General features: G+C 36.1%; 1 protein-coding gene across 1 annotated transcript; it reads right to left on the bottom strand.

The window, feature by feature from the left end:
- Positions 1-420: 420 nt before the first annotated feature.
- On the bottom strand, positions 421-27914 carry LOC306849338 (small conductance calcium-activated potassium channel protein 1-like; the record flags this gene model as incomplete). Its single annotated transcript, XM_079384288.1, has 9 exons — positions 421-720; positions 1733-1802; positions 6272-6399; positions 6905-7015; positions 7359-7500; positions 13119-13537; positions 14551-14646; positions 19056-19508; positions 27186-27914. 9 exons carry the CDS (start codon positions 27912-27914, stop codon positions 421-423), a joined length of 2448 nt encoding a protein of 815 aa, XP_079240414.1.

Genomic DNA, 27914 nt, shown 5'->3' with positions numbered 1-27914 from the left:
TGCTGGTATGCTATTCAGAACAGCCTATATCTGTAATAACTGCCTGTCTGGTGACTTCCTCTCGCATTTTTCCTTCCTTCTCAGTTCTCTTTGTTTCTATGGGTTTAGCTCCACTGAATTCTGTTTCCAAACCATCTCTCTCTATATAAATCCATTCCACCCCCTGCAGTCTGAATACAGTCCATACTATACAAGGGCTTTACAAAAAAGCTAACTTTAAACAGCCATACAATGGCTAAACATAAACCATATCTCTACCATGATGTGTTAATTACATTTTATTCCAGTGTGTTGGAGTTGTCATTCTTGTTAACGTTTTAGTACTAAAAGTATATTTAGCAGTGTTAGTTGATGACAGAGGTGTGTAGGAGTGTGTGTGTGTGTAGGTTTAGAGTATGGTTCTGAGTGTGTGAGAGCGTGCTAGCCGCTATCGGAGGACGTGTGTGGTGCGGTAGAGGGTGATCTCCGTCGGTGCGCGGATGACGCCCAGGATCGTTCGGAGGTCTGCGAGGAGGGTCGTGTGAGAGTGAATCCACGTTGGGTCAGCCCGTCCAGCAGGTGGTGCTGTTGCTGCTGTATGGCTTGTGAGAGCAGGCCAGGCAGAGCCTGCAGACTGCTGTTTATGGAGTCCAGTTTTGCCTCTAGGTGACCGAGCCGCTTTTCTAGCTCCTCACTGCGCTCCTGCAGCTCTGATACCAGGTCGTACATCACATTCTGTGTCTGAAGAAGTAATAAGCACAATTAGTACACACACACACACAAAGCACAAATCCTGTGTTGTCCGCTGGCATGGAAAAGTAAGCATATTTTCTGACTACAAAAAAATTACAACATTAAGACTTTAACACAAAATATTTAAAAACAAAACATTTAAAATATAATATTACAAATTAAAAGACACAAAATAGGTATTGGCACAAATATGTTGTCAAATAACCAATTAAAATAAAATTCCCATTGTTTGTTTTGGTCCACACACAATTGCATACTGTATACTATTTCACATACTATTTTAGAGGTGAACATGGTCCAATATACCTCAATTTACGCAGAATTCAATAAGTATATACAAACACACAAAAGTTTGTGGTTGGCAAGATTTTTTAAAAGTTTCTCACCATGACAACTATTACTTGATCAAAAATACAGTTAAAAAAAAAAAAAAATATTGTGAAATATTATGACAATTTAAAATAACTGTTTTATATCTGCATGCGTTTTAAAATGTAATATATGCACAGCTGAATTTTCAGTAGCCATTATAGAAGATATAATAATAGACATAGATAGAAACATTTCTTTTTATTAACCATGTTGAAAACAGCTGTGCTGCTTCATTATTTTGTGGAAACCGTTCATGGAAACCATTAATTTCAGGGTTCTTTGATGAACATAAAGTTTAAAAAAAGGTTTATTTGAAATATATGTTGTAACAATATAAAGGTCTTTAATTTTACATTTGATCAGCTTAATGCATCCATGCTAAATAAAAGTATTAATTTCTTTCAAAATGTTTTTTTTTTTTTTTACTGTCCTCAATCTTTTGCAACTTGTTGAACATAATATATAGCTTATAATCATAGTCTACTAAAATATACACAATTTAAAACGTAAACCAAATCTAAAATCCATAAAATAAACAGTTCTTACTATACATGACCATATTACAAAACAACCAGCATGTCCTACAAATGTACTAAGGATTACAAGCAACAAGAAACACTGTACACACCTTTGCTAAGTCCACCAGCGTATTTGCTTGATCATTCAGCTTTCTTTGCTCCATCTTCACACTTCGCAGTCTGGGAAAAAAAGAAGCCAGGGAGCAGGTGGACAGGCAAAGAGAAAGAGATGGGCCACAAGGAAAGAAGACACACAGATATACAAAGGAGGCAGGAGTTTACAGAGGAAGGAGTGCAAAAGCAAGTGCAAGAGGTTGTGATGGATTGTCAAATGAAAAGAGCAGGGAAATTAGCAGGGAGAAGAGGAAGAAACAGAGTTTGATAATTAGGCTGAAATCTAGAATGCAAAATGTGTCACATTATGAATGTTCTTCCATTAAATGATGTGCCCACATGCAAACATTCCAGTTCGGTCCAGTCAGACATGCAAACTTATTCAGCCACAGGAAGTAAAATAAAAAAGAAAGGGTCGAAAAGAACAACAATTGAGACATTGTCCTAAAACTCCATAAGCATATGAATATGGTTATTACAATACTACCTCAAAGTCAAGAAACTGTGCTGCAGAATTTTTTAGATGGTGATCTGATGCATACAGACAAAATGTAATGGACAGCAATGAAATGCAGTTAGACATTATGAAGTAATAAGCATACTGTTAAAAATAATTTTTAAATAAATGTTAGTTTGAGATTAAGATTTTTGTTGATTTTAATTTTGTAGAAAAATGTTTTTAATATACATAAATTTATATTTGCATTTGTATATACATATAAATACATATATATATATATATATACACACATATAAATATATCTATCTATCTATATATACATATACACACACACACAATAAAAAATAATTACATATTTCAATTCTGAAATTATGAATTTATTATTTGAATTTATATTGTCAAAAAACCCCTGAAAGTCAAGCTTATGTCAAACTCTGAGCTTATGTTAATCACAGACTTCAATTTAATTGTAAATCATAAACTATAATTTGCTATTTTAAAAACCCATTATATTTTTCTGCAGCTGGCCTACAGATTGAGGTCATGACTAAACAGCTTTATTGTAGCAAGAACAGTGCAAAATATGCAGAAGCACACCCCAAACACCACCTTTGTCAACAGTGTGACGGCATACATTGAAACTCGTAGCAGAAAACATTCATTATATCGTGTCAGACTGGAGACGGTGTAACGTGGAAACAGATGAACTGATAAAGACACAGAATGGGTGGACACACGGTTTGTGCTCCATGGTAATGACAGATGTGCTAGCAGTGATGCATTAGCATTAACCTAATTTCAGTGCCTCAATTCAGAAAGCTAACACCAGAAACTCTCTAGATACACATAGCTGGGCTTTCATTTATAGGAAAGCTCAAACAAAACCCGGAAAGGAAAGGGGAGATGGCAAGGAGAGTTAACTGTAGAACGAGGAATTTTGTTAGATCTTACAACAATTTCTTGAGAAAAATGCTTGTCAATGATACTCACATGCAGAATATAAACATAACGTGATGGCTTTTCATGTCTTATTCAAAAATACTGTAAATGTCTTCTCCAAAGTTATCCAAGCAACCTAAACCAACCCCAACCAGCCATTTGCTTCAAACTCTCCCCCTCCCATCGAAAAAAGAAAAGCAAGTGTGAAAAACTCAAGTGTGCAAGCTTTATGGAAAACAAAAGGTGGACACTTTGTACTCCTTCACATGTGCTTGTACTGTTCCAGAGATGAACTCTCAATTTTGGGAGGGCCAAAATTGGTCTGTTTGTTTCTGTACCCAGACCTCCATAGTTCCCTGCACTCCAGATGCAACTGTTACCTTCTCCACAACACAGGCCGATTTGCTGAGTTTATGAAGCATTTCATGTGCAGATATTTATAGAATTTTATGATTGTATGCATTAAGGGAATGTTTATGTGGTCTCGTAAAAGTGAAGGCCAAATACATTATAAATGAATTGTTGTGCTCAGCAAAGCTTTCACTTTAACTGCGTGCCAAACAGAGGCAGGACTGGCGATTCACATCAGAGAACCTATAACATGGCCAGAAAATGTTACTGCACTTAAAGGATTAGTTCATCTAAAAATTTAAATTCTCTTCATCATTTAATCAGTCTCATGTCGTTCCAAACCTGCATGACTTTCTTTCTTCTGTGGAACACAAAAAAATTTGTATAATGCACTGGTCACTCTTTTTCATGTGAACATGATGCATAAGCTACTACTGTATTCATTCATTCATATGATTTCAATGATGAATTAATGAATTAATTTAGATTTTGAACTGAGATACAATAAACATAATACAAGTATTTGGTAACACTATTTTAGTGTCACTTAACTAGTTGCTTATTAGCATGCATATTACTAGAATATTAGCCATTTATTAGTAGCCACTTATTCTACATCCCTAATCTTACCCAATACCTAAACTTTACAACTACCTTACTAAATATTAATAAGCAGGAAATTAGGAATTTATTGAGGGAAAAGTCGTAGTTAATAGTGAATAAGTGTTCACTATTCTAAAGTGTTACCAAGTATTTTGATTCATTATTGTAGATTTTAAAAAATGTAATATTAATAATTAATTTAGATAAAATGAAGATTTTAACTTGAATTGAAATACATGAATCAGTCCTGAGTTTTGTTTATGAAGATAATAATATTATACAGTATTATTATTGAATAATCAATTATTTTTTTAATGTAAATAATTTATATTAACTTGAACTGAGGTACAAAAATAATTTATTTGAGGATTTTTGTCCAGTTAATTTTGTTTGTCAACATAAATGTAGCTAGTGTGATATTTAATGATTTATATTAATTTGAACTTCCATCAACTCAATTCAATCTAATTAAAATGAACAATTCACAAATTAAACACCAGTATTATTTCTCATAAACTTTCACGTTCTTAAAAACAAACTGTTAAATTAAAGATGTCTTATGCATTTGGAACAACACGATGTTGAGTAAATGACAGAATAGATTTTTTCTTCCTTTGGTGATTTATCCCTTTAAAAGTGAACCAACCAAGGGAAAGGAAACGAGTACTAAATGCTAAAGTTTGTGTCTAAACTTATGCAGTCTAATAACATTCACATTTGGTATTTCTCTGAAAGTATCTCCATAAGAATGATTTGCAATAGATTTGTGTTTGCAAGAAAACACTGCAGACCAGCAGATTGTACATGGTGGTACGACTAAAAGAATCTAAAAGACTAAAAGTGCAGTGCGAGGTTCTGTGGAAATCTGGTACAGGCTAGATGAATGAATTTCTGACACTGTGGCATCTGATAAATTTGAAGCTGAGAAGATGTGAAGAAACTTTCCCTCCAAGTACCATTACAGGTTGGTAAACCATGTAAATGTGATTCATCCAAACACCATTAATGGATATCAATGCTAAATAAAAATGGTGCCCAGCTTCAAATGTTTTCAATGTTCATCATGTTGGTTGATATTGCTGAATAAGACTTATAAAAATGAAAAAGGGTTCCAATGGTAAGGAAAAAGAGAAGACATGACTTACTTCTGAGCTCTGCAGTGATTTAAGGCAAAACAAATGGAACACAAAATACATTTTTTTAAAAACCTCAAGTTGCACACCACACCAAAAGACTTTTATGACTGACTTGGAAAAAAAAAAAAACCTTGTAATTCGATTTGCATCGCCAGGCCATTTAGCAACATTATGTCACTTCAATTGTTCATAATATTGAACACTATATATGAAAAACATCTCTCTCATGCATCCAGGGATGTCACAATAACAAAGACATTTCATTATGCTCCATAAAAGTTTCAAAGCATAAACTAATATGCTATGAAGCAAACACTTATTTAAAAAGTGAAATATTAATATAAATATAAACAAATTAAATGAAAGCAGTAGCCTTCGAGTATATCTCAATTAAGTAAACAAATAGACAGTCAGCAATAAAGAACAAAGAAATAATTAACAGCAGTGAGTGGTTCTCTCTTCTTCTCTGCCAATATTACCGTTGGATCATTATTAACATGATAATAGGCAGTGGCATGCTTCATTTACACTTTAAGTTCCAATGCACTGGACTGATATTGTGAGATTTTTATTTTTTTAACATTTACTTAAGACGGTTCTACTGAGTTTACATTAACATCTCGTCAAGACAGTCATTTTTAACCAAAAAGTGCATTTGGTCATTTATGCACACAATTATGTCTGATATACTATTTGTGTACTATCCCTAACTTCTTTTATTTTCAGCAACATCAGCATCAAGATTTCATCCCATGATCTGACAGGTAAAACTCCCAAGATCTTAAAATGCTGTGGCAGTAAATTAGGAAGGAAATATGAGGTTGAGTCTATTCAGTCTAAAAGGATCAATTCCGTTTCCAAAACTCCATATAAAAAAAACTTTATGCGAGTGGATTCCCTAAATTGGAAAGCGAGAACTTGAACTAAATCCAGTTTTAAGCACCCTAAAATGTAGATTTATATCTCATCTCATATAAAATACAAATGCAAACAGCACACATAGCAAAAGGAAGATTACAAAGATTAAATGTTGCAAAAATACATACTGGTGAATGGCCTGCAGAAACTTGCGCTGATGTTTCCGGACCTTGGCATGGTCAATCTTCTTCACAAGCTTTGTGTGTTTGTAAATTAGCCATGTTTCCCTGAGTACATTAGCAGCCGTGTTTTTGACCTGTGAGCAGATGAAGTCCAGATAAGAAACTAATATTAAATATTTTAAAGGAATAGTTCACCCAAAAATGAAAATTCTGTCATTAATTACATAAATTTTTGGGTGATCTATTACTCCACCCCAAAATGAATTTTTTTTACCCCCATGTTGTCCAAACCCGTAAAAGCTTTGTTCGTCTTCGGAAAATATCTTAAATTGTGTTCCGAAGACAAACAGAGCTTTTAAGGGTTTGGAACGACATGAAAATACATTACTCTTGAAATACAGCATTAAGTGCTACTAGTTGTAGACTCTGGAAGGTTCTGGTTAATATGGGTGAGATATGCTTGCCAGGTTTTGTCTAGAAAATGATCTCATCAAGGGAATGTTGGCTAGTTTCCACAGCTTATGCAGCATCAACATTTAGCCCAAAGTGCTCTTTGCAACGAGTTTGACTGCTTTGTTTAACATTTATTTTATACTTGGTTTTCACTTAGCTACAATTCTGTATATTAAAAAAGCTCACTCTTTTGCAGAGTTGAGTGTCCATCATAAAGTTATGGACATGCTTTTCAGCCTTGGTGAGCTCTAGCTTCCTGGCTACGACAGCCACCACTAGAGCAGTGCAACCGGCCCCCTGAAAGCACAAACAAACACACGACACAAATCATAGCAAAATCACTTTTTAAATGCAGTTCCTCTATAAAATGGCTTCACAGCTTGATGGCGTTATGGCTGAGTAGGTACTAATTACAGTAAAAATTATGCGGATAAACTCACAAGGGTGTAAATGTCTCAAAAATAGAATTTTTATATACAGTTTCTCTACAAAACGGCTTTATGGCCTGCTGATGTTATGGCTGAGTGGACACTAATAACTTTAAAAGTATATGCAGATAAACTCGCAAGAACATGAATGTCTTAAATGTAAGATTTGTGCATCATTTGTACATAATTAGTGGGGTAAAAGAGAGACGCACCATGATTCCTGTAAGGAGACACACTCCCTTCCCACAGTATGTGTTAGGCACCATGTCTCCATAACCAATAGACAGGAAGGTTATGGAGATCAGCCACATGGCTCCCAAGAAGTTACTGGTGACTTCCACTTTATCATGGTATCTGATGAGATAAAATGACAAGAAAACGCTGGGATTAATTTGATAGAGTGACTAATCAATACCTTATAGGATAAAAAAATAAATAAAAATACAAGTCTAAAAAAAAAAAAAAAAAATTTACTTAATTTAATAAATATAAATTATGAGAAAAAGATTTTAGATTCAGGTTAAATTTAGATTTAAATAATTTAAATCAGTTAAGAAATATAATAGTAGCAACAAACAAAATGAATTAAAGAAAAATACTTGAATTGATTCTTGTATCTTAGTTGAGGTTAAAAACTAAATTAATGTATCATTTTGATTATTTAAATAAATGATTATAAATGAATATCTATAATACTGGCTACATTTATTTTGAGGAACAAAATAAACCTGAAGAAGATACTTAAAAGTGATTATTTTACCTCAGTTCAGGTTAAAATGCAAATTAATTAATGATTTAGATTATATAATTTCAACAATTTTAAATAAATTAATAAATATAGCAAAATAAAACTTACATTTACATTAACAAGCAAACTGAAAAAAAAAAAACAATTTTTTTTTATCTTGTATATCAGTTTAGGTTAAAATCTAAATTAATTCATTAGATTTTTTAATCATTTAAACACATTTAAATAAATTAATAAACACAACAGTAGCTTTTCTTTACAAACAAAATTAACCTAGGAAAAAAATACTTAAGAGTTACTCTCGTACCTGAGTCCAGGTTTTCTAACCCCTACTTAATACATTGTGCTGCTGCAATCATATTTTCATAGATTTGTCTCATACTAAATGATATACAAACAGTTCCTTTGAAATTTGTGCAGCACTGCACATCGACACTGTTGCACGGCTCAAATATACAGGTACACTTTGCATTAGGGGTTTTTGAGAAGCCCAATTACATTTGAAGGGTAATCTTAAAGGTGACCTAAAGTGCAATATCAATAAGTATTGAATGCAGCAGCATATATCAATATTCAGGCCTGACCTCACTGGATAAAAAGGCGGACAGCCCAAAATATAAATCAAGGTGCCTTTGTGTATGTAATTTCAAAGGAGTGCTGTCCATATTCTGCTCGTATGAACGAGAGGGCAGCCAGGGCCCATTAGACGGCTTGCTCTTGTTCCCCAGTGTTCTAGCTCGGTCTGGTGTGGAGAATGTGTCTGTGCAAAACTATATTGGAAGTCACAGTCCATTACACGAGTATAAAAAGGGTATATAGAAAAACATGCTGGCAGTGTAACCAAATCCAAAGCTGCCCTGAACTCAGATAATGCACTGCTCTGACAGTATGGGGCACATAAGAGCGTTCAGGCAGTCGATTTCAACCAAGGCACTTTAGTATTATCTCAAATCAGAGAACTTCAGAGAGCTTCACTTGTACATATCACAGAATCTTAAACATAGATTCGACCCATACAGAAATTTACCACGGTAACTGCCAGTTACTACAGTAACTGCTACTAGAATAAATCCGTGGTTACTTGGTATTTGCTGGTAAAAAAATTTTTTAAATAAAATGGCAAAAACTTTCTGAAAGCTTCACACAGTAGCAACAATAATCGCAGTAACTATATTTTTGGTGACACTTTTGGAGGTTACCATGGCAAATTTCTGTAAAGGGAACAGCATACCATCTATGTCGATTCTTCCAGCGTTCCTAACAAAACAGTCCACTCAGTTCCAGAAACATTCACCACAAACACCAAATGTAAAGAATAAAACAACTAAAAAATGATGAAGATGTCAAGTTTCAGAACAAGGTCTTCTCTTGGCCTCAAATCCATGTTCCATCAGCATGAACAATATATCCATGTGCTGACTACGGAGTAACTCTACATTTATGTTCGAATTAATCAATCAGTGAGTGTCCAGCTTCTATGCCCATGAATTTAACTGAGGACTCATTAGCTTGAGTGCTATTAAACGAGGCCTGTCGACTAGCCTGCCGACAAATGATTTAAAGTGAAGAAGTAGCTGTGGCCATTTAGGGGTGAAGCGAAGGGAAATACAGAGTCTCTAAAGGTGCTGATAAAGCACCTCTCCCTTCCTCCGACAGATTCATCCACTGTAACTCTTACACAAGACATGAGAATACAGAAAAATAACAAGCTAGCATGACACCCGACTAGCACATTAGCTTAGTTGGTGTCCTCAGCACTTTTTCTCAACCACACTGCAAAAAAATCAATTTTCTAAATCTGTCTTTCCAAGTAACAGTTTCCGGGCATGCTTAAAACAAGATAAATTTCTGAAAAACATCTATATAGTTTTAAGTATATATAAACATACACACACATATATATATATATATAAACCATTTATTCTCAAAACAAGAAAAACGGGGGAGGGAAAAATAAACTTCATTGTAGATTTGGGTGTTTCAACAACTGCGGCCACTTATTTTTTGTAAAAAAAAAAAAACAAACAAAAAAAAATGTATCACACAAATGTCTTAATTGTTTTATCCATGTTCAAGATCCAGATTTCAGTGATGGAATATAAAACAAAACATCACAAAAACTTAAATTTTTATAGTTTTATTTAATTTATGTAAAAATATGCCAGTCTGCAGTTGAGCCATTATTTGCATCTTATACTACGGCTGTTGAATGCTTGAATCTGATTGGCTGACGAACGTTCTAAGGTGTGGAATTATTTTCAGGGAAACGCACAGCGAACGTAGTTCCAGGCACCGCATTACATGTCCATATCACTTCGCCAAATGATTTGTGTTATTTCAAAGGTCCTTACAGCCTAAAACAGCAAAAGAACCAAAACAACGACACTGGCCAAACAAATAAATATAGTAAACATAAGGATACAAACGACAGATTATATTCATGTTTTTGCCACAAAATTACGTTTTATTATGTACAGAAAGCACATACTCTATCTCTCCCGCTCTCTCTCCCTCACAGACAGTTTGCACACGTGTTAACACATACGCTAATGTTGTTAGCACTACTCTGACGATTTTATCAGTAACAATGTTTAACAACTTAAAAACTACATGACTTCTCACAAGCGAGGTAACAACAACGGCACTATTCGTGAAGAAAATGAACTTTAAGTTTAACTATAACTAACGTTAGAGATATTGCTGCCGAACACTTTTGAGAGACGCACAGACTCACAGAGGTAATCTCTCTCTCCTCTCATAACTTAGTTATTAACTGTATTAACTGCAGTAGTCTACTATCAACGGCTCAAGCCTCCGTTACGGTTTAAAATTACGTTTTGGAATTAGCAAGGGAGGCGTTGGATGAGATGCGGAAGAAATAATCCACAAAAGCGATTTAAGTAGAAAAACCTACGAGTGCCTTGAAATATATCATCTGATCAATGTTTTGAGATGTGGCAACCGTAGTATAAGCGGAATAATTGACTTTGGTTCGTTGAATTATTAGAAAAATAAATGCACACCCGAGGTGTAACGGCCATCGGGTGTGCATTATTTTTCTAATAATTTTAACGGCCCATCGTCAATTATTCCTTACATGACCAACTGAAAGTTTTACCTTAATGAAGCTATTACCATGTAAAACAAAAACAAAAAATTCTCCTGTGATGCATTTAAGTCAGCTGTTAAACTTTCTTAGTAAACAAATTAAATAAACTTATAGGGATGTGAAAAGTATGTCTATATTCTATAAGTCAGGGTTAAATGTGGCCATAGTTGAAGAAAACCCACATATACACTATGAACAATTGTTGTGGTGCAGTGCAGTGAAGAAATAGCGGGTGGATGACGTAGCACATATAGTCTAATGGGTAAGAACGGGGTGCATGAACCTGGCTAAAGGGCTCAGGATGACCTGATTAGCATAGCTGTGCTGCTCTCTCTATGTTTATGGGTCATGATAACACACTGGATCTTTACTCTCCCCCAAGGTCTAGGACAAGATGGTGTCTTGATAAGAATAGCACTTCAGAGCACCAGAAAAGTTCAAATATTTGACAGCGCTTTAGGAAAAGAACAGGCTGCCATGAACATGATGACCACCATGTTGACACATGGTGTCAGCTGCGTGAAAATCCCAAAATCCAAAGAATGACTCAAAAATTTAATTACCCAACGCTAAGAACACTCTTTATCAGAGGCTATAAGATGACAGACCATTTACAGGACAAAACACATGGATCTGAATTTGGAAATAAACAGAATTTGGGATTTCCAGGATGCCAGCAATTTGCCGTTTTGCCAGTATAGCTCATCAAGAGAGATGAGCAGAAGCTAAGAGCCAAGTGACAGGTTTTCCTTGCAGATCACAGACTCACTTTGGACCCCTATCCAGCAGCAGCCATGTGGGAGAAACATAGAACAAAACCGTGAACAATGAAACACGCACACATCCGCTTGCCAATGATATCACATTTAAAAGCAACAATATTGGGTCTTGACCACCTGCGTTGGAAAGAAAGAACTACATAAAGGAATTATTCACTCAAAAATGAAAAATCTGTCATTATTAACTCAATTTTTTTTTATTTTGAACCCATTAGACTTTCTCTTTTCTGTGGAAGCATATCCTGAGTTCTCGTTATAATATCATAAAAGTGAATGGGGACTTGGTCTGTCAAGGTTTAAAATGACTAAAAAGGCAACATAGAAGTATCGAACAGTCCATATAGGTGCCATATTCAAATACTTCTGAAGCCATATAATAGCTTTGAGTGAGGAACAGACTGAAATTTAAGACATAGTTCCTCTACTTCTAATACACTTTGAAATGGACTAGAAAAGCCGTACAGACAACAAAAACAGCCTGTCAGCTTTTTGGCTCTAGGTTATAATTTTGATCAGTTCATCACACAAATTATTGAATGACTTCACAAGACACAAAAATAGTGCACGAGTGAAGTGTGGCACTTTTATGGTGCTTGTTTTGTCATTTTGGAGCTTGACGACCTCATTCACTTACATTATATGAAAAAGAGCTATTTTCAAAGATTTTTAATTTAGATTTTAAAGTTCATATTCTATGTTCCACATACTGATTTTTTTTTTACTTAGTTATTTATTTTATTTTGTTACAAATGAATTGTGAAATTTACTAGCAATTTCTAAGAAATCCCAAGTAACAAATTAAACATGAAAGACTGATAATTTCTTGTAATAGCTACTCCAACAATCTTTGCGACTTTAAAAAAAAAATGCTCGCACTTTATAAGTAAAGTATACTTATATAGTTTATAAAGTATACTTAACTATATTTAATGCTTTAACTAACATAACAATGAGCAAAATATTGTTACAGTATATATTTATCTTTGTTAACGTTAGTTAATAAAATTACAACTGTTTGGTGTTAGCTCAGGTCTATTAAATATTAATAGATATAACTTTTGATTTCAATAATGTATTAGCAAATGTTGGAATCAACATTAACTAAGATTAATAAATGCTTTAAAAGTATTTTTCATTGTTATATAATGCTAAATAATGTAGTTAACTACTGTTTACAAATGGAAGCTTATTGAGAAGTGTTTCCAAAAATCTTTTTTACAGTGTAGAATGAGGAAAGTTAGAGCAACATGAGGGGTGAGTTCATTTTTAGGTGGAATATTCCTTTACTACTGCAGGTACAAACAGTGTTTCTTCAGAAATCAAAGGTTTATCTCACCTCTCACAGACATGAACAGTCCAGGCAGCAATGATCCATGATGATATGCTGAAAACCAGCAGGACTGTGCCTGGGCAGATAGTCATCAAAGTCTTCATGACAAAGCGTGTGTTAAAGTTGATCTTATTGAGGGCTCCGATACTGCGTGACGAGGCGTCCGTAAAGAGCTTACTGTGCAGGAGCATGACCCGGCCAATCAGATACAGCCGCAGGAACATGGGGATGGAGAGGATGATGTCCACATCTGCATCCGCCACAGACGGGGTGTAGGTGAAGGCCAGGCGGGCGGTCCAAGTGAAGACGTACTGACCTGGAATGGGGTGGATGGCACACACCAGCAGCTCCAAAACGATAAACAGGATACGCTCGTATGTCATGGCTATCCGCCAGTCATCTGCTCCATTGTCAACCATAAAGAGCTAAACGTTAGGCAGAAACAACAAATTTGAAGGCATTGAACGGTCCTACAGGATAACTATGATCTTCATTGCAAAAAATACAATTTGTCATTAAAAATGCAAACATCTTTAATTTACCTGAAAGAATTGTATGAGAATAGATATGAGATATATTACATACAATATATTATATAAAATTCTATAACTAGAATATAAATGATACATCAAAATAATTTCTTAACATAAAAAAACAAGATTAAATGTACCTGATTGAACTATATATGTACATATATGTACACAATCACATATATTACACACACACACACACACACACTATACAGTTCTATCAGGTACATTTACCTTGTTTTAAACATGTTTAGATGTTATTTAATAGACTAAAATTGTTATATAATAAGTACTAGAATGTTTCATAATATAATAATTACAAAAAAACGCAAATTTTAAATGACACAAATATATATGTCTATGTATATGCACGCACACACATACATATGATATATAAACGGACATAAATTTTAAACAATATAAATAATATATAATATGAAAGCATTCTCTGTGGTTTTAGTTTTATGACTATAATATGGATTTCTTCTCTTTTGTTTCAATGATTGTAATGTATACAACCTGCAATCAGGAATAAAGGTTTTTTAATTGTTCATCCATTCAGTAATTTGACCATCATCTGATGTTCCAAGTCATTAAATAATGCTCACAAAGCAACTGATTGACAGGCCTGTATTAAATTACATCTCCTATTAGCCATAAGCCCCACTTGTAATACCATCATTAATCAAAATCAGTGTCTTCTCTATAAAGACCTCTTAATGGATAGGTAAAAAAAACACAGACGCTGAATGCAGATATCAGGAATTACAAAAGCCAGGGCAAGTTTTCATTCTGCTGCTACTGTAAGTCATTAGGAATTGGCATAAGTGCTTCCTCTGTAATCTTTTAGGCTCCTGTCTCAATCTATGCTCTTGTTTCTGGCTTCCAAAGCAGAGTCGGCTACTTACCTGAATCTCTCGTGCGTGGTACATAATGATCAGACAGAGCAGAATTACAGTGGAGAGGCTAATAAGGCATTTCAGTGCAAATGAATATGAGGATTCCTGCAGAGACAATGAAAAAACAACAACAACATTAGTTTACATTTATGTTCTTGCAACTTGTTTTTGTGAATTTGCTTCCCAGAGAACATACTGCATTGTATGTCGCTTTGGATAAAAGTGTCGACAACAAGAGTAAACAGATTTATAAGTCACAGACAAACACCATTTCTTGACGGCTACTGTATGTAAGAGTCTTGCACACGTGCTAGATGAAGCATACAGCAGTTTGAGGAGTTTGAACTATGCAGGATTCGTTTTTTGTTTTTTGATGCAAGAAAGCTACCTATATAGAGTATCTCAGTTTTTAGCAATTAGCATTAGCATTTTCAAGTTATGGAGTCTTTAAAGAATGGAAGTTTTGGAATACAAGTACTTGATTTAAGAGTGAAAAAAGGCTTGTGGTTAATATTACTAGTTGTTCTATAAGTAAAACCCCACAGTCCCACTTTCAAACTGGATTTAAGCATTTTTTAAATGTTGCTAAGTTGATGCTAAGAAGTAGCCACAAGACTGCAACAGTTTAACTGATCCCTAACAAAAATTAACCATGGTTTTATTATAGTAAATGTGTAGTAACCATGTTTTTGGCGTATTAATTAACCATAGTTTTACTACGCTCTAAAAAATGCTGGGTTCAGCTTGTTGGGTCATTTTAAATTTTACCCATGTGCTGGGTAGTTTTTCTGTAACTAAGCTGCTGGGTCATTTTTGAAAGCATGTTATTTTGTTTATAAAGTCTTTACTGTACTGTTAATTAAAGTAAATTATTTTACGCAACGCAACATACAAGGATGAGATGTCAGTCAGCTAAATGCATCAGCAGCGGTTGTTTCACATAATGGAAACGCCTTTTGCCTGGGATAACAAACTGATTTTATTCGATATAATACTGAATATTATTTAATTTACATTTAGTTATTTAGCAGACACTTTTATCCAAAGTGACTTACAAATGAGGAAAATATGAGCAATCAAATCCAAGTGACAAGTCTCGGTTAGCCTAACGCAGTACACGTAGCAAGAATTTTTTTTCTGTTTTTTTTAAGAACACAAGTAGATAGAATTAAAAAAAATAATAATAATAGTGTTAGAGGGTCAGATAGATACAAAGAAGATTAATAAATACAAAGACGGCAGATAGCTAAAACAGAATTAGAATAGAGAGTGCTAGAGTTAGAGGGTCAAATAAAGATGGAAGAGATGTGTTTTTAGCCATTTCTTGAAGATGTCAAAGGACTCAGCTGGTCGGATTGAGTTGGGCAGGTCATTCCACCAGGAGGGAACAGCTAATGAAAAAGTCTGTGAAAGTGATTTTGTGCCTCTTTGGGATGGTAATAATTTAATATTAAAATGTGTTCTCTAATCTCTCAGTACTGTTTTTTTTTTTTTTCTAGAATACTTGTTAAATGAGTTTAAATGCATGTAATATTGTAAATTATGCTGTATTCACCCAAATAAATTCAGTGTGTCTTATATTTTTGTCCACAGGTGTTCTTGATTATTAATAAATGTTCCTCTTTTGATTATTGCTGTTGCCTCAAGTAATTCTGTATGTGATTTTTAATTTCATTTTAAGCCAGTAATATAGTAATTTTTAAACCATAGTTGACTTCAATAAAACAACCCAGCATGCTGGGTAAAAACATTTAACCCAACCAGCTGGGTCAAAATAACCCAGCATGTGTTCTGTGCAAAATTTACCCAGCGGTGGGTTGCCAAATAACCCAAGTTGGGTTGTTTTTAACCCAGCATTTTTTAGTGTGCAAATACCATAGTTAAACTAGTGTAGCAAAACCATTGTTAAAATGTGGTTACCATGGGTTAACTGTATTAACTATGTTTTTTGGTTTTATATGTAGTAAAACCATGGTTAATTTCCGTAACAGATTAGCCAAGCATGTAAACTCACAGTCTTGTGGAAGCTGTAGTTTTTATGTTACAACTTAGGCTTTTAAAGTACTTTTACTCATATAATATAAAAATAAAAAATAAGACAAAAATAAATACCAGCCTCAAACAGCAGGTTTAGTTGGCCTGGAGCTCCAGCTGCAAAGTGCCCAAAATCCCTCTATAACCAGACAACAGACCAGGCCAGGTTTAGATCTTAACCTGGTCTGTTTGGTTATAGATGGATTTTGGCACTTTTCAGTGGGTCAATCTAGGAGCTCTAAGCCAATTAGACCAAGGGTACACAATCCTGTTCCTGGAGATCTACATTCCTGAAAAGTTCAGTTCCAACCCTGATCAAACACAACTGAACCAGCCAATTAAGATCTTCAGCAGCACTTCATATTTACAGACCGTTGTTTTTGAGCAGGGCTGAAACTGAACTCTGCAGGTAATTAGATCTCCAGGAACGGGATTGAGCATCCCTGAGCCAGACTTTAACCAGCTGGTTGAAGCTGTGATTTTTTTCAGATGGGAAACATAGCTTGTGCTCTTAACTAATTCCAACAGATGTAGCGAATAATGATTTAACACAAAGTATACCCATAAGTCCAGTCCAGTTCCTTCAATCTTAGCTGTGGTTCTTTCTCTCTGGATGACAATCCTCATTATGAGATCAGTGCAATTGGAGCTCATTAAACCTGTCTGACTCTGCTGATACACTGGAACACGATGTGCTGGCTAAGGCATCGAACTATGCTTTTAGGGGAAGTTAAAAAAAGAAAGCTCTACTCCAGGGATCGTCTAACTTCAGGGCCAGCGATTCACTTAGGCCAAAAGAATCAACAAACTGTAGAATCATATGAGAATGACAACTTGTAGGCAATGATTTTAAAGGTCAAACCAGCAACTGTAAGACCAGCAAATCTGGCTGGTTTAAGCATTTTTTTTTTCAGAACCATATTTTGCACTGACAGATGGCCTACTGATGCCAATATGTCGTTAGTGATAATATACTATCACCATCTTTACTTTAAGGCAAAAATGGCCATTTTTGAAGGTCTGGTAAGTACAACTCTAAGTGGAGATCACTTGCTCTTTCCACAGCTGAGCCATTTGAGGTCCCTAAAATAATTAAGGAAACAAATAAGGGTAAGGCCTATTAGCTTGTTCACGTCCTTTCTGTATAGAAGCTATACCTTCGGATAAAAGATTGCAAATACTTATATAAAAAATTACACATGTAATTATCAAGAGCATGCTATGAAAATTTAATTGATTGATGCTATCTGATGCCTCTATCCATTAAGCAAGTGCGCACAAAGTAGCCTATGTCAATGATGAATTTACCCTTTAGTGTCTTTAAACGGTCATAAATAGATCACTCTTGGACTTCAATATGCTGCAGCATTTAATTACATGGTATGAATCAAAGTAATAAGGATGAAGTAAGATGTATAAAGCTAATCTAGCAGAGGTTAACATGTGAATTCTTGTGACACATCATTGCCCTGTTGAAAAAGACCATCTTACACAAGCATGAATTTTAATAGTGGTTCAGGTGCTGGTCTAACGTGTGGATAGCATAGCCATCTTTTTACAATACAATGGGTTTTCTTGGTGAAGCAGGTTGAACTTCTTAACTACAAGTCTGAGTTTTCAACCAGCACCCAACAAATACTAATACACATACACACACAGCTTCAAAAAGTATTGGACACTTGGACCAAACTTAAAAAAAAAAAATCTAGGAATGTCTTAATCCTAATTATATAACCAAACAATGTTATTTTACAACCAATGTTATTTACAAAAAAATTAATAAATAAATAAAAAATACAAAAGAGAATACAGAATGACACTTTAAGCTAACACTTCAAGCAAAAATATAAGCTTCAAAGAGTGATGTTTTAGTATTATTTACATATGATTATAGTATTAATACTTTGAGTTCACTTTCATATTTATATTTTTAGTTTGCATCTTTTAGTTTAAGCAGTTTGTTCTGTGCTTTTGCAGTTTCTATTATTTCATGCTGAAAAGTGTAACCCACTGATTTTTAAGTTAATACGTTTTTCAATTGATTTTATATGGTTAGATATTTTCATATATACTTCAATTAAATTAAGACATTTTTGTGTGATAGTCCACCAAAAAATGTAGAATTCGGTCATAATTTACTCACCCACGTCGTTCCAAACCTACAGTATATGACTTAATTTCTTATGTGGAACACAATAAAATATTTTGAAAAATTTTGGTAACTAAACAGTTTCGTTCCTAAGTTCCCACTGATTCCCACTGTATGGACAAAAATACAATGGAAGTCAAAGGGAACCAAAACGGTTTTCAAAATATCAACTAAATATCATCATCTTCAGCAGGAGGAAATGAATGCAGGTTTGGAATAACATGAGGGTGAGTAAAAGATGACCCAATGTTTGTTTTTGGGTGGATCCCTACGTATCCCTTAAAGTGTCCAGAAAACTCTTTGAGGCTATTCAAAACTTCAAAACGTTTACCTTTGTATAAACTCCCCAGGAGAGTTCGGTCTCCGTCACCATGACAACAATCCCAAACATTCCAAAAATCAGGGCGTAGTCGCTAAGGCGCTTGCGTTTCTCGAACAGCGCCCTCCGGTGCCCGAGCTTATAGCCAATGTCCTTGTTCTTCTTATGCGGAGCGCTGCATGGTCTTTGCCTCACAAGGTTCTCACTGGACTGCTTACTAGGGTCTTCCCCATTCCCTTTGGAGACCACCACCTCCAGGCCGGAAGTGTGCAGGGTCTGCAAAGGCTGTGTCTCAGAGTCCAGCTCTGCTAGGTTCCTCCGGGACGCCCCCAGACTGCCGAGTGGTCTGACTATGCCCCCATTGTACTTGCAGCTGTTCATGGCTATCTGAGGATACTGTGGGCCGCCGTGGGACAGGGAAGGCCGCGATCCAGCATGGCTCAGCCTGTTGGCATCCGCATTCACCTGCCAGAAATGAGAAGATATTTTATAGATTTTTATCATTTTCTTTTGTGTCCAGGTGCTTGTGTGCTGGCTGAGGGGCAGAGCACTGCCGACTCGCAACAATGCTGATTTTATGGACATTTCTTTCGAAAATTACATTATAAATGCCAGCATCTACAGCAGGGGTGCCCTACCCTGTTCCTGGCGATCAACTGTCCTGCAAAGTTCAGCTCCAACTCTAATCAAACACACCTGAAGCAACTAATTAAGGTCTTCAGGATCACGTGAAAATTAAAGGCAGGTGTGTTTGATTAGAGTTGGAGCTAAACTTTGCAGGACAGTATATCGCCAGGAACAGGGTTGGGCACCCCTGATCTACAAGGTTCAAAATGCATGTGGGAGGAGCATCGTCTACTGACTGTAACTACTGAAAAAGCTTTCGGTCAATGTGAAACCAACTATTTACAGTTTGATTTATATAAAAAGCATCACAGGGCTATAATAAAGAAAAACTGAAATAAACCAATGATTTAAAAAAAATTGAAATAAATTAAGTAAACACTGAAATTTTCAATAAAAAAAACAGCTGATGGCCAAAATATACTCTCATTCAAAAGATTTTTTTTGAAAGAAACTAATACTGTCATTCAGCAAGGATTGCGTTAAACTAATCAAAAGTTATAATGTTACAAAAGATTTCTATTTCAAATAAATGCTTTTCTTTTGAGCTTTCTTATACTTTCTATGAGCAACTGCTCCCTGGGCGCCGCAGCAAAAAATGGCTGCACACTGCTCCGGGAGTGTGTTTGTTCACTACTCACTGCTGTGTGTGTGTGTATTTGGATGGGTGAAATGCAGAGTACAAATTCCAAGTATAGGACACCATACTTGGCTACACGTCACATCACTCACTCACTTTAAAAATATAAAGTGACAGCTAGTTAAAAGTGTAATATTTCACAATATTACTGTTTTTACTGTATTTTTGATCAACTAAATGCAGCCTTGGTGAGCATTAAAAAAAAAACTCAACAACCCCAACTTTCTTAAATGAAAATGTATTTTGAATAACATTGTCAAAATGATTTCTGACAACAGAAACTGTTTACTTTAACTAAACAAAGCTGCAAACAGGAATATAATCCAATAGCCTATCACAATCCCTATAGCCTAGTTTGTCACTAGTATCACTTTTCAAAACTAGTCAACTGTTCAGATGGAAGAAACATTAATCAATTGACCCCCAGATACACATAGTGAAATGATTTGAAAGAATTTGTATAAATATAAAAAACTGTAACCGTGAAAGCATGGGAACATGCAAAGTTTCTTTACAGTGTTCGGAAATTAGTGAATATTTTACCTAATTGTATTACAGATCAGTAAATGCGATAATGCTTGTGAAGATGATACAAAAAGCTTGCTCACAATAATCTCACATTATTCAATTATTTCTGAATTGAATTTTTATTCTGAATTTATACTGTTCTAATTAATTTTGGCAATAAGGATCAGTTTCTGTTATCTAGCTGCTGGCCTGACACAATGCCAACTCATTTGCAGAGACCTACTTCTGTAATGTCATTTTCTGATAGGCAGCGCAAAACGTAGACCCACATTCTAACCGAGACACCAATGGATTAGAAATGAGAGTAAAGACAGCTGTTTGAAAATACATATGCAAACATATCCAACATACACTGCTGATAGGCATAGTTAACCAAAGCTAGTTGTGGAACCACCTGGAAACTGTTCCTTTCACATACCTGGTTTAGCTGAACCTCGGTAGAGATCATGTTAAATCCAAAATCACTGCTTGAACCTCCAGCCTCCTCAGCATAACTGACAGTTTCACTGTTTTTACTTGAAAAATTATGTTTATCCATGTTACTGCACTGGGCTGTACTGACTATATCTATGCAGAAACTGCTACTAGATACTGACGCTTAAACTGAGGTTACAGATAATACCATTCAGGACTAGAAAAACAAGTACTCAGGTCCCCCGAAAGTAAATTTCTATCAAGGTCCCTCGTGTGAGACTTTCACATGGCTTTCTGCTGACATGGCAACAGATAATTTATATTCTGTACAGCTTTTTGTTTGTCCCACTTTTTATGTTTGTTTTCCACAAACAGACTGTGGGAACTTGTCCAAAAGTAGAGTCTTTTACACTCTGAATATAATTTAATATACTATAATAAATACTACAAAAAAATATTTCTAATAGGGCTAAGAATTTGTTTAAAGAATGTCTAATCTATAAAATATGTTTTATATCATCTATATTTTGTTACAATGTATATATTGTGGCCCATTCACACCAAAAACGATAATTATATTAGCGTCCACACCAAAGCATGATAACATTCTGCTAATAATAGGCATGTGCTGCAGTTATGACGTCTGCCAATTTAAAAGCTCAAGCTCTTTAAAGCAGGATGGATTCTGATGTTTTTATCATTCATCAGCAAGAAATATTGTTCTGATAATGAATCCAACGATATTGTTCCTTTGTGCCGTTATTGTTATAGTTGTGGTGTGGACTCTCAGGCCTTTACTGTAGGAAAACACACACTTTGGAGTATATTTGGAGACCTTCTACTTCAACATATGTCTCTGAAATACTGTAGGCTATTTCAGCTAGAGAGAAAAATATATCTATTGTCCTTGTATCACTTATGTGTACCTATATTTACTTTAAAATACAATGGAGTAATAGACATAATAAAACAGACCCAGAGGTTCAGAACTGATTTCCAACAAGCAGCGACTGTCTCTCTGATGAAAGAGCTCCAGGGATCAATTGCAATACATAGCAAAGCTCCTGTCAAAACTTCCACTCTTTCCAAGGCCAGCATGGTCTGCCAGTTGCCAAATGAGCTCTTTTTTCTATCAATGTCCGGAGAGAGCCAGTAGTCAATTGTGTTATTAGTCTTTCTTCCTGGAAATGTTAAAAGGTACAATATACTAACATCTGTTCCCCCCCAAAAACCCAATATTGACATTACCCTGAGGTTTAATCTACTTTAATATGCAATATATTCATTTGAAGCTAAAGCAGAATTTCAATAGTATTTATTCAATACTATTATTATAATAGTACATATTATAATTCTAATATGCTGACTTGCTGCTCAATAATATATATAGAAATATAATATATTAAATATGATTTTTTTTTAACAATGTAAAAGTCTGTCACTTTTGATCAGTTTCAAAAAGTAGAAAAAATAATGTTAATATAACTGACCCCTATCTAGATGATAGCTAGATAGATGTTCTAGTCACATTAAAAAATATATATACAAATACTGTACATGGGGAAGTCCCAGACTTTTGATTGCAGACTTCCGTATCTTGCCAAATCTCAGCACAGATAGTGACACTGATCTATTCTGAAACTCCAGAGGAGGCACATTGATTACTGCATTTAAGCAAAAGTCTCCATTTGCTCTCTATTTAATCACATTGCTGTCAAGAGAAAGAATTGGGATATTACAGAGATCTCATTTGTGATTTTTCTTTCCAATGGGATGCACCACAGTGTAACTTCCAACATAAATGACAGCACAGCTGCTGTAACAACAAAGACGCACAAAGTCAGAAATTCTTTGCATGACCTTGAAGAGTCAGTTAAAAACACACAGCTGCATGCTCCGAGTGCAATTTTATGCTGTTTTGGGACACGTCTACAAAACTGATCATATATCAGTCACAAAAACAACATCTGCTCATCTCCATTTTGATGCAACAGGCTAGGATTGCACCATGTTGGAATAGCGTCTTCATTGTCTCAGCCTCACAATTTCACATTTCGCTAATTTTCCGTATTAACCAATATTCTCTTCTGTGCATGTCAAAGCTGAAGGGCCCTTAGACTTCACCCTCCCCTGCTCCTTCATTCCCCTCTCTGCAAGCTTTGGTCCGTACAAATCCAATTTAGCAAATCTATTTTGACATTGAATTTGCACTCATTCAGATGTGGCATCTGACTCTCTGTTCCTCAGGTCTCTTTCTGTAATGAAATGTCTGCAGCAGACCTGAGAACTGATTACAGATCCCGCTATTCAAGAATATCTTTTCTAACTGCTCTTCACTATCAAAACGTGATCTTCCCTCGTCTTGTGTTGCATAAATTTGCACCTCAGGGCCCGTACCATGTAAGAGCCAAAATAAGAAAAACATTTGTGTGTGATTTGTTTCAGCCGTTGTGATTTTTATGTAGATTGAACCATGATAACTGGAGAAAACGGTCTTTTAGCATCTCAATGCCAGTTGCCTGGATGATGCAGGACCATGAGGGCTTTGCGATAAGAAATTTACAATCTTTGCTAATGAGAACCACAGAACTTTTTCAGCCAATCAAAGGAACTGTAAATGTCACGTGACTAATCATTCTGAACTCAAAAAAATATTTAAGCATAAATATGTACCAGTTTTTGAATTGCATATAAAATATCAGATTGAAACAAATTGGATTAATTGATGATAAATATATAAACCTGTATTTAAAAACATTTTGTTTATTAGTACTTTATTAGTACTAATATTAATACTGGAAATTCTATATGCCGTTCAAATAAATATTAAATTTAGGCCTAAATTTTTTAACAACGAATGTAGAGCTGCAATGGCATCACACAAACACCCAGTCCCAAGCCCTTCACTAACAACTTCCCTGAGATATAATAAGAATAAAGTACATTTCACTATTATTATTATTGCTCCCATCCCAAAACTGGTGTGCAACTCATCCTGCAACAGTAATACAGACAAAAATTATAAATCAAATCATACCTAATGGACATGTTTTTTGCATGGCGGATGATAGAAAAAGAACGTGTCTTCTGTGAAAAGATTATTTTCTCATCTTTATCTGTGGAAAAAAATAAAACATTTAGCATCTAGGCACTAGTAAGCAATAGCCTAGGAACAACTTAGTGACCAATTAGCGATAACCTAACAAATGCCGTTGAGACTGGGAATACTGGCAAAATTGTCCGTACAACTCCAGCATCATGAAAAGTAGCTTGATTTTTACAATGTTTCACATCCAGAACAGTTCCCCGCATTATAGGTTAAAAAGACTGCATTCACATCCTCAAGCAATTGACTTCATAACATCATTTGTATCATTTCCCCAGTGAAACTTTGTGCGCTATCTCATAAATAACTGCAGGGGCTCTCATGGGCTAAAAGACAACAAGAACAAAAGCAGTGGAGTCAAGATAATTGTTTCTGAATCAAAGTTTTTGGTAACACTATTTTATAGAGTGTCCTTGTTGTTAGGTACTTAATGTAGTCACAACGGTAAATTCTGTATAATTACATGCAACTAACTATAAACTAACCGTATTCCTAACACTAACCCTTTGTTAATTAATATTACTCGGTACCTAAATATATAATTGCACTGCAACAAGGGCACTTAAAATAAAGTGTAACCAAGTTTTTTGTTGTTGTTGTTTTCATCACACTATAGACAACAAGAGAATGATCAGGTATTTAAAAATAGATGGATGAATTATACCTGAAATAGCAAAAGGTGTTTTAACTGGTAGCATCAATAATTCAAAATAATGTTAGTATGTTAGTTTCAGAGCATATTCTTTTATCAAAGGAAGTTCACCCAAAAATGAAAAATTGCTGAACATTTACTCACTCAAAGATTATGTCGAGTTTGCTTTTTAGCATCACATGTGAGCTGTCAGAATGAGAGTCCAAACAGCTGATTAAAAACCATAATAATAATGCAACTCCAGTCCATCAGTTAACATCTTGCAAAGTGAAAAGCTGTGCGTTTATAATAAATGAATCCATCATTATGCCATTTTAACTTTAAACCATTGTTTCTGGCCAAAATGCATGTCCATAATAACTCTTTCTCTGGTGGAAAAAGTCCATTCCCTGTCGTCCTCTCATCAAAATCCACCGACATATTTGTTTAGAACTGTTTCCGTTTGTAAACTCTGCTTGATCTATGCATATTTCTCTCTTGATTCAAAAAAGAAAACTTTTTCACTGAAGGAAGCTTTATTTGGATTATAGACTTGTATTTTAGACTTTGAAGTTAAAAACATCTTGTTAGATTTGTTTATTAGAATTAACACAGCTTTTCGCTTCACAAGACATTAATTGATCGACTATAGTCCTGTGGATTATTGTGGTTTTATCAGCTGTTTGAACTCATTCTGACTGCACCCATTCACTGCAGAGAATCCATGGGTGAGCAAATGATGTAAAGCTTAATATCTCCAAATCTGTTTACCGATGAAAAAACAAACTCGGCTACATCTTGTGTGGCCTGAGGGTGAGGACATTTTCAGCCTTTGATACTTTGATTTATACTATAGCAATAGGGTTTAACGTAGTCTGACATAGTTCCAGAAGTCACAAACACACACACCGTAGGCATTGCAGAGCTCTCGGACAGTTTCAGTTCGAATACAGAGAGACGAGAGAGCTCAGCCAATTATACTCTCCACAAATTACCCTTGATTAAGCAGCAGAACGCCAGCTGCAGAGCAACAACACCCGAAGATTCTCCCCTCTGCCTGCTCGCTCATACTGAACCAGTCATTCCCTCAACATCCACGGCACATCCCAGTGCTTTCACTCCCTCTCATGCACAATCAAGAAGAAGCCAAACTGTAAACTCTGCGTAAATATTTACATAATTACAACCCCCTCCCTTGGAGAGAATTCTGCATAAATGTGGTTTTCCTAAAAGAAGCGATTTGTACAAACAGCTAAATGTGTTTGAGCTCCCAGGGTAATATTACTTCCTACCAATGCTGTGCATCAAACACTGAATTAAATTACAAATTAATCCAAGGACCACAGGTAGAACAATCACTTTTTCTTTTAGAACAAGCACAATGCAGACAAACACAAGAACCAGTCAAGACGCAAACAACGGGAAAGACTTATGGGAGACTTCATGGGAAGAGATGGCTGATGGGTTTTACCTCCATCTGCTGTGCATTGTGAACTAAACTGATACTAATGTCTCTCCATTCTGGCAGTGATGTCTAACCCGTCATGAATAATACAGGCCTGAAGTACATGTTAGTGACACTCAGGGGGGCTTTCCCTTGGCTTGCACAGGCAGAAAATGGAACAGCGAGGCAGAAACAGGGTCGACTCTCCCACAAGGAATGAATGACACTGATTTGCCTTTCTGCCTTGCTTTTCTGGCCCCTGCTCCTTTCAGGCGACGAATGCGCTGGCATACAGTTAGATAGATAGATAGATAGATAGATAGATAGATAGATAGATAGATAGACTAATTTTAAACTGTGACTCACATAATGAGGCAGGCTAGAAATATTCAGGGTTAGACTACATATGAATGATGCAGGTGTAGGAATGAATGAATGCTTCATAATGCTTACTATTAAACGCCATCATGGGAATCATGGACAGCCTGTTGCAAGCAACCCCGCTTGTTCTTTCTTTCCATGCTTTCGAGGTTAACACGAATACCAACACCTAGCAACTACAAATCAGCTCTCTGCATCCACGCGGCCGTAATTTGGTGTTAAAAATGGCAAGCGATTTCAAACACGACCTCCCAGTATTGCGCTGCCTGCGTAATCGGGCGCATTGCTAAAACTGGCCACCTGTTAAGCATAAACTTCACAGAGTGCATGTATAAACGATGCGTATTTCAACGAGTCGGTGTATGCAGGCTTACCTTACAGCCTTCGTGTCTGTGTTTATTCTCCTCGAACCACAGGCGACTGTCAGAAGACAGCGGGCTGCTTTTACTCCGCGGCGAAACGGAGTTCCTGGCTCCCTGGCATCTATCAGGCGTCCACGCTAGATTCCGCTGCTCGCCTGATCTCAGGCTGTCTTTGTCACGGTGCTGCTGCAGCAAAGACGGCTGCTGGCTTCTCAGCTCCGCGGATCCTCTCACGCAGCAGTTGGGCAGGCTGCTCCTCAGCAGCCGCTGCTGCTGAACCTGTAGCTGGAGGGAAGGTGGAGGGTTGCGATGCTGCTGCTGCAACAGCTGTTGATGCTCTTGCAATCCGCAGCTGCACGAACAGTGATCTTGTTGGCAATTCGCAGTTTTGGCAGCCCCTCCAACACTCTGCTGCCGACTTAGGGAGGGTTTGGAACAGTCTGCGAGACTTGGGTTGCTCCCTTGGCTTTTGAGTGGTGCTTCATGACTGAAAGGGCTGGGCAGGTTCTCTTGGCTCTGTTTTGGCAAGGGGTGTGCGGTCTGTCTAGGGCCACCCCTGTGCTCCGCGTGGTGGTGGTGGTGCTGATGAACGGCTCCCGAGTAGCGATGCTGCATCCCCGCCTCACCTGCGGCGGAGTGCCGCTTTGCGTTGAAATGATCCGGCACCCTTTCGCTGCGCGCAGCCCCGGTGGAGTCAAGAAGGCCCGTTTCATTGGTAGGTTTGACCAAGACAAGCCGCAT

Source organism: Barbus barbus (genome assembly GCF_936440315.1).
Source record: "Barbus barbus genome assembly, chromosome: 29".
Classification (NCBI taxonomy): Eukaryota; Metazoa; Chordata; class Actinopteri; order Cypriniformes; family Cyprinidae; genus Barbus; species Barbus barbus.
This window is presented reverse-complemented; position numbering and strand designations above follow the sequence as displayed.